This window comes from Schistocerca serialis, chromosome 3 (genome assembly GCF_023864345.2).
Source record: "Schistocerca serialis cubense isolate TAMUIC-IGC-003099 chromosome 3, iqSchSeri2.2, whole genome shotgun sequence".
NCBI lineage: Eukaryota > Metazoa > Arthropoda > Insecta > Orthoptera > Acrididae > Schistocerca > Schistocerca serialis.
The window spans coordinates 934945080-934962834 of NC_064640.1; the positions used below are offsets into that span (position 1 = coordinate 934945080).

The window sequence follows — 17755 nt, forward strand, 5'->3', positions numbered from 1 at the left end:
GCAGCGACGAACGGATGCACGCCAAGACCGTAGGATCCTACGCAGTGCCGTAGGGGACCGCACCGCCACTTCCCAGCAAACTAGGGACACTGTTGCTCCTGGGGTATCGGCGAGGACCATTCGCAACCGTGTCCATGAAGCTGGGCTACGGTCCCGCACACCGTTAGGCCGTCTTCCGCTCACACCCCAACATCGTGCAGCCCGACTCCAGTGGTGTCGCGACAGACGTGAATGGAGGGACGAATGGAGACGTGTCGTCTTCAGCGATGAGAGTCGCTTCTGCCTTGGTGCCAATGATGGTCGTATGCGTGTTTGGCGCCGTGCAGGTGAGCGCCACAATCAGGACTGCATACGACCGAGGCACACAGGGCCAACACCCGGCATCATGGTGTGGGGAGCGATCTCCTACACTGGCCGTACACCACTGGTGATCGTCGAGGGGACACTGAATAGTGCACGGTACATCCAAACCGTCATCGAACCCATCGTTCTACCATTCCTAGACCGGCAAGGGAACTTGCTGTTCCAACAGGACAATGCACGTTCGCATGTATCCCGTGCCACCCAACGTGCTCTAGAAGGTGTAAGTCAACTACCCTGGCCAGCAAGATCTCCGAATCTGTCCCCCATTGAGCATGTTTGGGACTGGATGAAGCGTCGTCTCACGCGGTCTGCACGTCCAGCACGAACGCTGGTCCAACTGAGGCGCCAGGTGGAAATGGCATGGCAAGCAGTTCCACAGGACTACATCCAGCATCTCTATGATCGTCTCCATGGGAGAATAGCAGCCTGCATTGCTGCGAAAGGTGGATATGCACTGTACTAGTGCCGACATTGTGCATGCTCTGTTGCCTGTGTCTATGTGCCTGTGGTTCTGTCAGTGTGATCATGTGATGTATCTGACCCCAGGAATGTGTCAATAAAGTTTCCCCTTCCTGGGACAATGAATTCACGGTGTTCTTATTTCAATTTCCAGGAGTGTACATATAAAATGATACTACGTTCTAATCTCATCAAAGACATCAGACTAAGTAATGGATTGTTAGTGAAAATACAGAAGTTGCACCCTTTGCAATTAATGTTTTACCTTCTCATGTAGGAGCTAATTAAGTGTATGCTATGCAGACAGCATGTTATTGCTCAGTATACACCATGAGATTACAAAATTGCATTGGGCAAATCAGGAAAAATTTCAAATAGCAATAAACTGGTTGTCTTATAATGAACTCATCAGTAATTTTGATAAAGCACAGAAACTAATTCTAGGATTGACTAAAGATGTCAGAAGCATATCAGTGGAACTAGTAGGCTTCCGCATTGATTGCAAATTAAACTGGGAGAAACATATTAGTCATTCTCCCGGGGAAAAGCTGAAGTGTACTATCCCATGTAGAAACTGACAGATCTGCCACTTATTAGCATATGGGGATGGCATACTTTGGTCTTTTTCAGTCACGCACCTCTTGCTCCATACTGATACGGTGCAATACTGTTATATCAGTAAAATTCTGATTTTTTTTTAAAGTAAACACAATAAAAAATAAAGTAATCCTAAGAAACAGGGATCTCTCTACAGCACCATTGTTCCCCAAAAGCAACTTATGTGAGTTTGATATGAGAGACAATACACACCATCACAACATTAGAGGAAAAATGGGCGTCCGTATATCAAGACACAGACTGACAAAGAAAGAAATCTCACACAAAATAATATTTTTACAGTGTTTTAATAAATTCCTTAATCTGTGCAGTACTTTTAATGTTTTAAAAGTTAAGATTGGTTACTGAAACACCCTTTCTACAATGTAACAGTTATTCCTGACACTCCCCTGGACATTGCAAAAGGTGAGACATAGTTATTAATAGAGTGAGTGATCACCATGGATGGCAAAGCATGCTCTACAGTGTGCTCCCACTCTGGCCACAAGGTTGTGAAGGACTTCACGTAGTAGGGTGTTCCATTCTTCCAGCAGTATGGTAGACAACCACTGAATGGTTGTTCATGCATGTGGATATGCTGCAGCACATCTCCCAAATGCATATCACACATGCTCAATGGGATTTAAGTTGGGAAGTTGGGTTAACAGGCAGGCCAGTCAGTCTGTTGAATATCCTCTCATTCCAAGAACTCCTCCACCTGCACATTTAGATGTGGTTGTGCATTGACATCCATAAAAATGAAGTCAGGGCCAAATGCACCACTGAGGAGGTCAGTTCATCCATGCAACATTATGCTTCCCCACACCATGACACTGGACCATCAGAACAATACTATTCAACAATGTTTCTGAGTGCATTATATGTTCCAACCTGTCACCATAATGCATCCAAGAGCATTGTCAAACATTATTGTTTTGGTGCACCCAGTGTGATGAGGCATAATGTTGCCTTGGTGTACTGACATGCACCAATGACCATCCAGCAGTTGTCATTTGTGCTGGTGAAGGAAAGGAATGCCCTACCACAATAACAACTTACTAACCTCATGGCTAGCATGGGAGTATATTGCGTAGCACGCATTGCTTTCTATGGTGATCACACATCCTATTTGTTGTGACTTGGCAAGACAGCCAAGTCACTAGGAGAGGAAGCCGAAAGGCACGCGTTTAAGCTCACGCAGGCTGGCGTGAGGTCTGGAACAGGTAAGGGAATTTATAGTAGCAAAGAACGTAAGTAACTACTGGAATACTTAACTTTAATTCATAATTGGTGAACATTGGTCTGATGGTACATGTATCACAAAATAAATAGCAAATGATAATGGCGCCTTGGTAGGTCGTAGCAAATGACGTAGCTGAAGGCTATGCTAACTATTGTCTCGGCAAATGAGAGCGTAATTTGTCAGTGAACCATCGCTAGCAAAGTCGGCTGTACAACTGGGGAGAGTGCTAGGAAGTCTCTCTAGACCTGCCGTGTGGCGGCGCTCGGTCTGCAATCACTGACAGTGGCGACACGCGGGTCCAACGTATACTAACGGACCGCGGCCTATTTAAAGGCTACCACCTAGCAAGTGTGGTGTCTGGCAGTGACACCACACTATTAATAATCATGTCCTGCCTTTTGTACTGTCCAGAGGACCACCATAAATTGTAGTGATTTTAGTGTAACTTTTATGCTGTCCAGAGGACCACCATAAATTGTGGTGACTTCAGTGAAACTATTGTCTTTGAATAAAGGTGTCAGTTCTGTTTGTCTCTTTGTGTATTTTTTCAGTTACCTTCTGTACTGTACTGTAGCAGTTATTTCTATGTATGTTCAAAGTTTCAGTGGGCTATTTCACCTGGTTTCACTTGGCAGTGACTCATCATGTGAAAGTGATTTTCATCCATAAGTTTTGCACATCAGTATAGTACAGCATTAGATAATGCAGAATCCCATGTCTGTAATGCATATAACATATCTGACAGAAACTTATGCTATATGTGGTGTCACCGCCAGACACCACACTTGCTAGGTGGTAGCCTTTAAATCGGCCGCGGTCCGCTAGTATACGTCAGACCCGCGTGTCGCCACTGTCAGTGATTGCAAACCGAGCGCCACCACACGGCAGGTCTAGAGAGACGTCATGACACTCGCCCCAGTTGTACAGCCGACTTTGCTAGCGATGCTACACTGACAATTACGCTCTCATTTGCCGAGACGATAATTAGCATAGCCTTCAGCTACGTCATTTGCTACGACCTAGCAAGGCACCATTACCGGTTAATATTGAAATTATAAAACATGTACCGTCAAGAGCGATGTTCTCCAATTATGGATTAAAGTTAAGTATTACATCAACTACGTACTTTATTTGCTACTATTAATTCCCTTAACTGTTCCAGACCTCGCGCTAGCCTGCGTGAGCTTAAGCGCGTGCCTTTCAGCTTCACCTCATAGTGACTTGGCTGTCTTGCCAAGTCACAACACTATATATTTGCTTCTGTTTACTTTTGACTAATTATTTGCCTGCAATTCAGCACCAGTAATATATAATTTTTCTCAGCTCTTATATTCCGCCATTAATACTTACTCTAGTGAGTGTAGAATATTGTTTTTATGACTTTCTAGTTTTCCTACTCACTCAAAAATTATGGAAAAGCCTCTTATTAGACTTTTGATATAAGTTTGTCATGATTATGAAGGTTTTATCACTGATTTTCTATGTATAACATCCTAGGATTAGGATAATTTCAAACAAGGAAGAATAAACATAAAACTCAAAGTACCATTTTATACCAAGGAATGAACCTACAATAAACTGCCTAAGGAGATTACTGAAACAAACTTGTTAAACTTTTTAAAAAGAAAATGAAAAAATACCTGCAACCAATACACTCTACAAAATAAAGGATTACTTATACGGCACAGAGTAGAGTTTTTTTTTAAAGTGCAACAATTAAATAGTAATAACACAATTCCATTATTTCACAACACAGTTTTCAAGTATAATGTTTCTTTTATTGCTGGAAAACCACACACTGAAGCTCTGCAGTGGGTAATGCTAAACTTTCTGAACTCAAAATCTCAAATATTCTGGATGGATGGTCATTTGTTTTACAGGCAAGCAAATGAGAAGTTTGGTACATACAATAGAATACAAAAATCATTGTCCTGGTCTTGATGTCAGCTGAGAGTGTGTGCAGTGATATGTGTAGAGAAATAAATGAACTGTATAGCACCAGATTTTTACAATATTGTACAGTAAGGATAATTCAAATGAGTTTTTATTGTTTTTAACAAATTGGCATTGTATTTCAGAGAATGAAGGCTCAAATCAGATTTTCTGTGGTTTCGCTAAATTACTTCTGGCAAATGACTCTCACTATAAGGCCACAGTGCACTACCTATTCAATTTTCAGCAAACTAAACATATAAGTCTGCAAAAGCCTGTACATATGAATAACCTGTAATGTAACAATGTGTCCAATAACCACATAAAAGTGATCCATGGATGAGTAAAACTATTACTACTATTACCGAACTGATCACCATAGATCTTTGTAACAATTTTCCACACCACGGGAATGGCTAAACCTATGACATTCTGATCAGCTGCTATAAGCTTATAGCAATATAAATCATCCTAAATTTGGATGTACAAAGTATTTAGGAATGCAGCACTCATGAATATTTAATTAGTTACCATGTGTATTTTATACCTCACAGTGAATCTCTTAACTGTTAGACATGGAAAACATATTCAAAGTTTGATAGACAGTATTGGATATCATTTTGAAGCTTAATACACTATACTGAATATTATATGATGCTTGACTCATTATTAATATGTCTCTTCATAGTATACTGTGGAAGCACTCCATGAGTTTACAGCTAATCTAAACAACAGTAAAATAAGAGTCTCTGCACTAGGTCACATGCATACTTCATCCACATATCAATGAAACAAGGTGCAAAATTTATATATTAAACTTATAGACTCCTTCATATTAAACCGATGTTCTCTTTTTTCATAGTAACTCTACTCTCTTGTGAAATTATTATATTTGTGAACTTTGGTTAATGCTCTGTTCTAGGCCACAAAATCTTTCTAGAACAGAGTAAATCTTGTTGTTACTGTCCTAAAAGACAGTGCCACATGTTACATCTAGAAATGAAGCTGAATGCAAGTACTACACAATGTTAAGTTCACATAAAGTGAATACTGCTGATTAGAATAAATTTGAATGATTAGACAAAAATATCTGTCTGAGAAACCAGTACACTGCTCACCAGATCTGAAAAAACTGAAAGGAGAAAATATCTGGTTCCTATTAGATTCTTGTTGCAAACTGAAATTTCAAAAAACAGAGGCTGGATATTGTAATTAATAACCAGCTGACAACAGAGGACTGTAGGTGGAGCATTAGCTCAGTCAGATAGTGGTGGAGAAATGAGTCATGTGAGTCATGCGAAGATACTATTCTAGCTGAAACAGTTTAGCAGATTCAGGAAACTTAAATGAATAGGGCTGGAAGGGGATTAAAACAGTACTTCTGGATATGAGGCCAGCAACTCAGTCCCAGCACCACCTTTTTCATTGCTTAAAATATTTAAAGTTCATAAACCAAAGATATTTTGATAAAGGAAAGCAGAATTTAAGCCAGCAGGTCTACTGTTATAGATCCAAGCACACAGAATGAAATTGGAATATTATTGCAAACTAAAGTTAACATTAGAAGATATAGAAGATTATTATTAAGACCTACTGGTAAAGTCCAGAGTAAACATGTAGTCATAATGTAAATGAATTCAATAGTTAATTGTCACACTTAATCCAATATGAATGGGTTTAATAGGTGAATATCTGAACTCACCCTGCAGCACTCATAGGAGTGATTCATAGTGACATCAATAACTTTCAATGGCCTGAGAAAGGGAGCAACAATAAATCTTTCACTTTTTCTTAAGTAGACTGGTAATTTAGGGTCTCTCTCACAGCATCACTTAGCCTTGTGGACTTAATTTGGAGTGGTATTATTATACTTGAAGCTGCAAATATGAATAATTTCTATATATAAACTCCATAACTCACCTGTATCACATTTATGCCATCAATAATACTGCCTTCCTTGATTCTCTTTATAAATGCATAACCAGCTCCATTATCAGTAATTGTTAGGCCCAGTGCATCTTCTGTCTTTGTGATTTCTATTTCTTTAGGTCTTCCTGCAATATTATTTAAATTAATAGTGTATATATGGGTGCACATGTCACTTACGATAATGTATGTAACAGATTTTATAATAAAATGGTAAAAAATTTCCTTAAAAAAGTCATACATATGCCTTAAAAACTATCGATTTATTTACATCCTGCGTAAGATTTGGTAAAGTCATGTTATTGATATGTATGTCAGAAAGAGAGAGAAAGAGAGAGAGAGAGAGAGAGAGAGAGAGAGAGAGAGAAAATGTTAGATGAGAGAACTCTTTTTTTCTCACTGAAGAGTCAGATGTTTGTGGTATTTTTATGTACAACATTGTTATAATTGCAATTTTCACAGTCCTTTTGATATTCTGGCTTGACACTGATTAATTTTTAATTCTAAATTAAAACTGATACTAGCTACTACAACTGAGTTCTTCATCATTACTTCCTGAATTGGTTATAGTGATATCATCAATGTATGTCATCCTGGCTGTAATTTTTATTTAGATTTCAAAAGCAATACAAACAAACATTGAGCTGTACAAATTTTTCACAGGATATATACTTTTCATTTTGCTATGTGTTTACCTTAAGATAATGAAAATAAATGACACTGTCTTTTGTACAAAATAATTTCTATCACAAAGAGCACAAAACATTATTTAAAATTAAACTGCTTTTTTAAAAAGATGAAATAACCTGTGAATGACCCACTCAGTGCCTGCTGCAAATCAGGCTCAATAAAGATTTTGTGACACTCGAGTTCCTAAATATGAAAGTGCCTTATCAGGAAGTAATATAAGAATAATTAACATGATAAAATTACGTAGCTCCTGACCTGTGGAACATGGTGAGAAAAGATGAAAAAGTTGGGGGAAGCAGGAAAGATCAATCAAAACCACAGTTACAAGAAACCCATGAGTGTAAGGAAGATGTTATAGCTTATGATTTTTTCTTAATCAGGGTTCTCGGTGGCTAGCCCCACTTCCCCATCTCCCTCAACTTTTCCCACTGCTCCTTTGTTACTCTGATAGCTAAGAGTTCGGCTTTCTTTATATGTGTTTCTATTGGCTTTACTGCAAGTTTCACATCTTGAAAATAGGTATGGGCTAGCCCATCTGCACCTCCATTAATTTTACAGATTTTTTAGTGGAATTTTCGTTTTCATAAAATTTATTTTCTTGTTGTGTCCATGTCTTTCTTTTAACCTGACTTATTTTAGTAATTCTGATGATAAAGAATTGGAATATCAATTAGCAAGATTTTGTAGAATAAAAAGTCAAACATTTTTAACTGAACAAGTACCATCTCAGAAGATATGACAGAGAAACAAGCTTCAAATTAGGTACTGTTTGAAATGCCTATCACCCTCATTGGTAATTTATTTAATTTTATGCTCACTGCATATGCATTTTGCTAACAAATGTCCCACATTTTGGTGATTTGAAACTTCCTGGCAGATTAAAACTGTGTGCCCGACCGAGGCTCGAACTCGGGACCTTTCCCTTTCGTGGGCAAGTGCTCTACCATCTGAGCTACCGCAGCACGACTCACACCCGGTACTCACAGTTTTACTTCTGCCAGTATCTCGTCTCCTACCTTCCAAACTTTACAGAAGCTCTCCTGCGAACCTTGCAGAATTAGCACTCCTGAAAGAAAGGATATAGCGGAGACATGGCTTAGCCACAGCCTGGGGGATGTTTCCAGAATGAGATTTTCACTCTGCGCTGATATGAAACTTCCTGGCAGATTAAAACTGCCCGCGAAAGGCAAAGGTCCCGAGTTTGAGCCTCGGTTGGGCACACAGCTTTAATCTGCCAGGAAGTTTCATATCAGCGCACACTCCGCTGCAGAGTGAAAATCTCATTTTGGTGATTTATTTCTCATTCCCAGGAAAACAGCAGAATTATATAAATACACTTAAAAACAGGAAATACATTATCTTTAACTCCAATAGTAATATAAGTATATACAGTAGTAGATATAACATCTCTTGATCTTCAGTTGTACTATACCTTTTCTATGTACAAATATGAAATCGTCCAAACCAATCTGGCCCCCAAGTAACTTCGACATGTCTACTTTGTGGGTATTCAGTGTGCAAAACAGGATCTGAAACAACAAAGAATGTTGTGTTAACAATACAATAAATACTTTTTAGGACTGATTAGTGTAGTAAACAAGAAGATTCTACAATCAACCTTCATCACAAGTTTGCTAAATTACAATGGGACTTGACCTTTAAGTAGTCAGCTGAGATTACAATGATGGGAATAACTTTTGTTATTACTATTTTATGTGTAGTACAAGTGGTGGTTGAATATAAATAGTGTAACAGGTATAAATGAAGATATTTCTGTTGGTGACTGAGGACAAGATAGTCACAAACACCTGGGTTTACAATTATTTTAATATGTTGCCAGCAGAAGCATATAGTGTGACATTAGTTCATTCAGAAACACCACACAGTATTGGCTTAGAGGAAAATCATTTTATTCAATAGAACAATTTAAAATGTTCCCAAAGATAATACTGAGCACTAATTTTGATTAATTTTGTTGTATTTGTTTATGTAATGTTCGTTTTTGAATGAACTATATAGTGGTAGCAATGGCAAATAGTATCTCCCCATGTCTTTCTCCTAATGTACTGTCAAACACATATCTTCCACTGAACAAGTGTTTATAGCTCTTAAGGTATGCAGTTTGGGGCCCATGTAAAAAGACATTTTGCTTTGAACGGTTGTTGCTGTTATACACTTGAATATTGCCATTTCTCCTGGGACACTGTGCAGGCTATATACAGGGTATCTCTCCTAAGAGTCGACCAGAGCATTTTTTGTGGTGCTTCGGCAGTTATTTGTAATTTCTTTTTTTCAGCGTGCAAACATATCCTGCTTATCATTTTTCATATGTCAACGTCAATGGAAAGCGTCGGTTTGTTTCCCGTTAGAAATAAAATGATTTTTGAAGTGGAATTTTAAGGGTCCATTCCACAGAGGGGTCCCAAATTAGTCTAGTGTGTATTGACAGGGACAGTAAACCACCTTGAATAAACAGTACTCCAGCAGTGACGGCACCGACCTGGCCCACGTTGACTGTTTTACTGTCCTGTTAATACATATCGATTAAACGAATAATGCACTACACTAATTCGGTATGGGCACGAAAAGTTCCACTTTAAAAACAGTTTTCCGTCGACGCTGGGCGTCTTATGAATGATGTGATAAGCAGGATTTCTTTGGGCTGGCTCCTGCCATGCATTGCAAAAAAGAAGTTGCAAATGTCTGCGGCAGAGAAATATACATATAGTGAGTCCCAGAGATATTGCGACAAACTTCGAGTAGTTGTTGAGGGTGTCTGCAGGAACAAATCGAGGATAGGAACCCGTATCTGAAAACGTTATCCAACGACGCTACAGAACGTAGAAGTTTGTAAAGAAATTGTCCTGCAGACTCCAGTTGTGCATCAATTTTAAGAAAACTTTGAATCCTCAAACAGTCATTGACTTTTATCCCTTGGTGCGCCCGGAAGACTTGATGGATGAACTGGGTCCGGTAGTTACCTTTCCAAAATTGATTTGCACGATGCTTACTTGCAAATCCCACTGGATGAGGGGTCGCAAGATATCTTTGTCTTATCACTCATCTGGATCTCTTCAAATTTTTGAGACTGCCATTAGGCAGAGCTTACGCACCCACCATATTTCTACACTTTTTGGAGCTGTCGACTGCAAAAATTTCTTTTTGCTCGAATTATCTACATACCATTGTCGTCCTCAGGACGCATTCCCAAAGAACACATTAGCGATCTTTGCACTCTGTTTCAAGTGTTATCTGCAGCAGGTCACATACGTAACAGGAAAAAAAAAAATTTCCAGGACTTGAGAGCTTAGGACATGTGATTAATAGCCAGGGTGTTCACTCTCTGCAGTCACATTTGCTTGTTATCCTTGACCTTCCACTCCAACACAATGTGCGGGAATTGCAGTCTGTGTTAAATGGTTCAAATGGCTCTGAGCACTATGGGACTCAACTGCTAAGGTCATAAGTCCCCTAGAACTTAGAGCTACTTAAATCTAACTAACCTAAGGATTCGAACCTGTGACCGTAGCGGTCGCGCGGTTCCAGACTGTAGCGCCAGAACCGCTCGGCCACCAGCGGCCGGCCAGTCTGTGTTAGAGCTCACGTATTACATCTGATTTACTCCCAACGCTGCTCATATCGCTTCTCCCTTGCATCGTCTGCACAGGAAGGATGTTCCTTTTGTTTGGTCGCACGAGTGTCAGTCTGCTTTCCAGAAGTAATCGACGCTTTGTTCATTTTGGTTCAGTCAAACCCGTGGCCTTCCTCTTACGGCACTGGAGCCGTTTTCTCGCATAAATATGGTTCTGTTGGCAGGTCGATTGCTTTTGCTTCGAAGTCGTTGAACAAAGCTCACTGTGATTATTAGCAAATTAAAAAGGAGACTCTCGCCATTGTCTTTGGTGACACTAAGTTTCACCAGTATCTTTTTGGCAGAAAACTTTACTTGGTGACTGACCATAAACCTCTACAATGTTTGTGTAGCCCTTCCCAATCAGTCCCAACTCGCTCAGCGCAGAAGCTGCAACGATGGGCTCCTCTTTTGTCAAATTACCAATATGAGACTGGCCTACTTAGAAGCATGCCAATGCAGATGCTCTTTCTCATCTCCCTGTTGGCCCTGATTTCGCATTTGATGAGTCCTCTGCTTCTTGTCACTACGTTGTTACACAAGACACAGGCGCTTTGCACAGCTTTCCGCTTGATTACCAGAATATTGTCCAGACCACAGCTGCGGATCCTGATTTGCAGATTCTGTTGCATTACATCCACACCGGTTCGCCGAGTTCAGCCAGACAGATTCGTAGCTCTGTGGTTCGCCGATATTTTGGCCGTCGGCAAGCCCTTGTAGTTCACCAAGATGTCATTTCGCTTCGCACCGATAATGACCAGTCACGTGTTGTGGTTCCTTGGGCTATTCAGACCAATGTGCTTCGTCTGCAACACCAAGGTCACTGTGGCATCGTTCGCACCAAGCAATTGGCGCGACGTCATTGCACTTGGCACGGTCTGGATGTACAAAGTGAACAGTTGACTTTTCAGTGTCACGTCTGTGCTGTACAACACTCAGCCCAGCTTCAGCAGTTCTTTGCATGGCCGAAATCTCAAGCACCTTGGCAAAGTTTGCACTTGGATTTCGCGAAGTTTGCACTTGGATTTCGCGAGTCCTTACTGGAATACACATTGTCTCATCGTCATTGGCGCTTTCAGCAAACTTCCCTTCGTGGTTCCTTTGCACTCCACTACCACAATCCAGGCCTTGTCGCCGATATTTTGCCGGGATGGTTTGCCTGAAGTGATTGTGACTGGCAATGGACGTCAGTTTGTTGCTATCGAGTTTGAACGGTTTTGCACTGCCTCCAGCATCAGTCACATCACTAGTGCACCATTCCACCCGCAATCCAACGGCGAAGCTGACGCTTTGTACGTACATTTAAGCAACAAATGGACAAATTTCATGCCTCTCACACACGGGATCAGGTTCTGTTGCTATTCTAGTCTTCCTACTGCTCCCAGCCACGCTCCAGACCATTGCCGGCAGAATTGTTACATGGATGACGCCACCGCAACTTACTTCAGTAAAGAGTCTTGTAGGTTGTATTTTACAAAATTGCAAATACTAGCTGTTATATCCCTCTATATTCTAAATTGTTGGATACACATGAAAAGAAACCAACAGAACCATAAGCTCCCACCAGTCTGTTCATCTAGATGCCACACACCAAAAACTGTTCCTGCATCTGACACAGCAGGGGGTGGCCACTCCACCAAGACAGAGAAAGTATCATACTAAAGATTCGGTCTTTTACAGATCGTACGGCAGATGGAGGCGCTGGGAGCGAGGCACCACTGTACTCTATCTTGGACGTTCCACTTTCCACTGCAGGGACCGAGAGGATTGCTGAGACGCCAGTTGAATCAAACTGCCACAGGCATTGTGCTTTCAGATTCCGTACCTGCATGGATGCAACAGCTCTCGCTGCACCTGGCCCCCATGGGCCCCACGCCATAGGCTCCCGTCCAGAGCCGATGCAAGTAGACGCCCTTTCACGGTCGTCGCCGTCTCGACAGCCACCGTCAACTGGGGGATACGCACCCTCTTCCCGGCAGCTGTCCCACGTGCCGCCTGGATCCCTCTGCAGTAGTCGAGATGCCTCTGTTTGCTGCTCCGCGTCCTGATATGGGTGTGTGCCTTCAGCCCAGTTTTTCAGCCGGTATTCCCAGACAGGCTCAGGGCGTATGCCGGAGTGTGTACGGAAGCTCATCACTGGCCTCAGTTTCGGCTCCCATCTCCTCACTGCCATCTGCAACCAGGCCTCCTCACTGTCGTCGTTCGCTTACCTACTCTACACGACGATGGTGAGGTGGTTTGGATGGGGAGGGCCGTGGTATCACTATCGATACCACACTATGGGCGTCGCGAAGTTGGCATCGGAACGGCAAGTTTCCGTCAGACACTGATAGCAGTCGCGCGGATTCTGGGAGACCCTGTGATGCGCACCCGCCTTCAGCGGCTCCGTATTGTGAGCGCTCTCTGCTGCCGCTATACAGGACGGCCGGCGGCAGCCATTCAGCCCACTCGCACTTGGAGCCTCTTCGCTACCTGAAGCTGCGCAGACACAACCTATTCGCAGCTTCGAAACTGTCCTTCATGGTAACTTCAGGGAGGCTCATCCTTGTTGATGTGGAGATTGCCAGCTCTGTTCCTTGTTGCATTGTTTGTAATGAGTATTCGTTCGTTCGCTTGGAGATATACAAGTTAAGTAAATCTTCTATTTGCTGTGTTAACTTGTACGCCAATCAGTCCTGCTCCTCTCCAGCTTTCCTACGACGACAGATTCAGCACCACTATGTAGCCCACTTCTCCTTTATGTTGTGTATGAAGTCGTACACAACAATCATCGGTCGCCCCCCCCCCTTTTTTTTTTTAAAGTAAAAGTATAGAAATCAGACGAATATTTATTTTAGAAGAAGAATGTGAAAACCTCAATTGTAGTTTTTTTTATGCAGTGATTGCGAGTACCAATATGAACAGCGAAGAGAGCAACAGCAGATAACAAAGTCTACCTTTAGTCTCGTACTAACTAAGGGAATCGTAGAATATTCGGAAAATATTGTCTCTCACGAACAATGATCTGCTGTGTATTTGGATTGTTGTTCCATATAAGAGACAGCTATCAGTCAACACAAACGTGTCTATTCTCACGAATGAATTGACGGCTCTTGAAGAAATAATGCTGCTGCTACAAATTGTCATTAAATGGGAAAGTGCAAAATCTCATACCAAGACATTCATATTCAGGTCGTTGCCACAGAGATAATAAGAGATTTCTCGTTTAATGTATACAGTAACAGCCGGCATCGGTGGCCGAGCAGTTCTAGGCGCTTTAGTCCGGAACCGTGCGACTGCTACGGCGCAGGTTCGAATCCTGCCTCGGGCATGGATGCGTGTGGTGTCCTTAGGTTAGTTCGGTTTAAGTAGTTCTAAGTTCTAGGGGACTGATGACCTCAGATGTTAAGTCCCATAGTGCTCAGAGCCATTTTATACAGTAACAAAATTTAAGAATCAAGCAGGTGGTTATTCTGATTCAGACTGTGATAATTACACTCTGAAGCGTAACGTGTACCACAAAGGACGTGAGTAGTGGAAGAATGCTTTTGTGTACTTCGGCTCAGAGAAGAATCTTCAATTGCTTTCCGTGGTGTGCAGGTTATTCTGTAGTGCTGAGTTAACTGTAGCGACTTAGGCGTGACTAGCAGTACATTGTTTGTATATTTTCGTCTTATTTCCTAAGAGAGAGATTAAAGCTACACATGGCACCTATCACTACACGCAAATCTCCAACCTAACTGATATAAAATGAGACTACTAATCAACTCGTACAACTGTTCAGCCTGTGTCATTGGTTGCAACACGTGACGATTTCGATGTGTGGATTCCCATTACCCTACATACACAGAATTCGCGATACTCGGACCAATCATAGATCCAGCGAAAACCTGAAATGACCAGGTCATTTCTATAGTTTATAAAGACCGAAACATCAAAAAATTGCGTCATTTCCTATATCTGTTCGTAAGTTTCCACCTCTCCTCTCCTTCGACGATCTCCATATCCTGTTTATTTCCTGAAAGAACAACTCATTTACCCAGTTGTAACATCTGATTCCGTCCCCTGTTATACCACATATGCACTGAAGAAATATTCCCGTGGCTTTCTGTTATAATTTCCACCCACATCACGTTGTTACAACGAAGCATGCTCTCATAAAATAATGTTCTACAGCTACCACATCCAGAAGATACCCTCGTACCGAGTCATTTCATTCAACAACCATATAAATCTAGTAATAATATTTACACTCCAAGTTACTTAAATAAAAACGTCAACAGCATCATAAATTAGTGATGAATTGGTCTAAAGTGTCAACATAAATTTTAGTCAATTATTATTATTTTTCATGAGCTGTTGGCGAATATAAAAGTACATTTGAAATGCGTATGACATACGTCACATGTTGGTTGTGACTTTGTGTTATACACATTGCGTCAGAGTGGTAGTGAAACAAAGGTAACGGTCAGATGAGTTAACGGCATGGAAAGTGACATTGGGAAATATGTTTAACTTCTTGTTTCGATGAACGTGCACGGATGTAAATGTGGAGGTCCAGGCTGCAACAGTAAAGCTATATTCGCCAGCTGTGAAATGAAATATAGTTAACAGGAATTATAGCCATGACGATTGTTTTGTCAGAACATGGAGCAGAAAAATCCTAAATTATAACATGCAAAGAGTTTCACTAATGTGTGTGCTTACTCGCCATGAGGAGATCCCTTAGAACACATAAATAGGAATCTAGGGTATATTTGAGAGATAGAAGCCCGTAAACGTTGTGACGTGGAGTGTGTTATTGATAACCTCTTGCCTTAAAGCAATGACAATAAGCATACTAACAAAAGTTCACGAGACAGGTAATGACGTCAGGGTTACCAGAGGGTGCTGATACTACTTCATTCCACATCGCTCCTCTTCCAACGGCAGTCAATGTGCGGAGTGAGGTACGCTTCATCCCGATCCCGAGGACCACTACGCAAAGGCTTTCCTTATAGTAAATAAACAGTTCTTCTTCAGACACCTCTCCCGTCACTCTCCAACAGTATCATTCCCATACCACTTTAAGCCAACATGGCTGCTAACGAAACATAGTATTTATATCACAATCACCATCATCATCATAATTATCCCAGTAATTTAAACAGCCCTGCTATCGTCTTCATGTTTTCAATATACGACAACATTCTCCAAAAGATTTCTAACATATAGGCTTTAACGTTTGAAGAGTGGTTAAAAGGTAGTCCTCAGGGAAAAAAATAACAATAAATCTGGAAACAAGGACGAAATTGCGATAACGTTCATTTAGATCATATTCGAAGTACATAAAAATCTCGAAGGCGACAATGTTCCTCCAGATATCTACACTACTGGCCATTAAAACTGTAGCACCATGAAAGCGACACGCAACAGTCGTGAAACTAGCGTGAAGTGTACTACAAGGGTGGACATTCAAATAGCCGCGCGGGATTAGCCGAGCGGTCTTAGGCGCTGCAGTCATGGACTATTCGGCTGATCCCGGCAGAGGTTCGAGTCCTCCCTCGCGCATGGGTGTGTGTGTTTGTCCTTAGGATAATTTAGGTTAAGTAGTGTGTAAGCTTAGGGACTGATGACCTTAGCAGTTAAGTCCCATAAGATCTCACACACGTTCGAACTTTTTTTTTTTTTTTTTTTTTTTTTTACACTCAAATAATAAACATGGCAGCGCAGCCGCACAAAGTAGTATGGGTAACGCCATAAGCTCTCTGTCTATTAGGAAAGATTACGCACGGCGTTTCCCATCCAGATATCGCTTTTGCATGTTCGTCGTTTGTGTTATGCTTCGTGTGAGAGGCAGAAACGTCTGCCAGCCCGTGCTGGTATTCGTCAGCGGCAGGATCGGGGTCTTAGAGTTCCGCGAGATTGCTGCTCGCGTTTTCGGGATCCCACGACTATCAGGCAAATGTGGTCAATGGGTCATCGAAAGCCAACCTCAGAGCCACACAGGATTTCAACAGCCCTAAGCGACTTGTGCCCGAAAGAACAGACATCTTGTTTGCAAGGCTTTGGAGGATCGGACAGCCATGTCACGTAAGTTGAGTGAGAAAATAGGCTTGTTTGCAGGTAGATAAGTAATCAAACTAACTGCGTGACCATGTCTGGAGCATCGTGGACTATCAGAACGGCGACCACTATTGTTCGAGACAAGCAGTAACAGAGATAGGCGCCCAACTACAGTACTGGACACAAGCGTACAGGTTGTGAGTACAGCATCGCTATGGATGTGTCCGTGTCTGGACGCTCCGAGACGAAAAATCGCCGGACTGCATTCGTCAGTACATCCCGACGTTTTAACTCGATGGCTGTGCTCTAAAGCCGAGGTCTCTGACACGTTATGTTTCAACAAGATAACTCACGATCGCATGTTACCCGTCCTGTCCTGATCTACCTCGTTACACAGACTGTTCGACTGTTGCTCTGCCCACACGTTCTCCAGACCTGATACCCATTGAAAACATCTCGTCATGGGCTTCTGAGATACTAGTAGGCCATCAATCACCACCCGCTACTGCTGATTAATTTCGGCACAGAGTAGAAGCAACACGGAATGATGAAACCGTATCTCTCATCCTAGCTCGGTTCGTCTTTGTCAGTAATCGGGTAGAGTCATTGTTGCTGCAAGAGGCGGCAGCTGTGTGTACTACTTTTGCACTCTGTATACCTCCAGATCTGCTCTTCCAACAGTGTTGCACAAGCGCAATACGTAAAATTTCGTTATTTGCTATCCTTCTTGCTGTAGCTGTTTTCATGGGCAGCAATGTATATTTGCTAACACAACAGATGCGCTGGCTGCGGGTTACTCGGGCACAAAGATATTACTTGATTGTAAGACCGCAAAAAATCTCAACCAGATAAACTTCCCTGTTTTAAATGGTCTAACCGTTAAGTTAATT

General features: G+C 41.7%; 1 protein-coding gene across 3 annotated transcripts in view; it reads right to left on the reverse strand.

Moving 5' to 3' along the window:
• LOC126471213 (PDZ domain-containing protein GIPC3) overlaps positions 1 to 17755 on the reverse strand; it is a 292460-nt gene that overhangs the window by 58844 nt on the left and 215861 nt on the right. For all 3 annotated transcript variants that reach the window (XM_050099330.1, XM_050099331.1, XM_050099329.1), the window contains exons 2-3: positions 8643 to 8739; positions 6515 to 6648 (exon numbers count right to left, since the gene is read on the reverse strand). In XM_050099330.1, coding sequence (XP_049955287.1) covers positions 6515 to 6648; positions 8643 to 8739 — 231 coding nt within the window. The remainder of the gene's footprint in view (positions 1 to 6514; positions 6649 to 8642; positions 8740 to 17755) is intronic.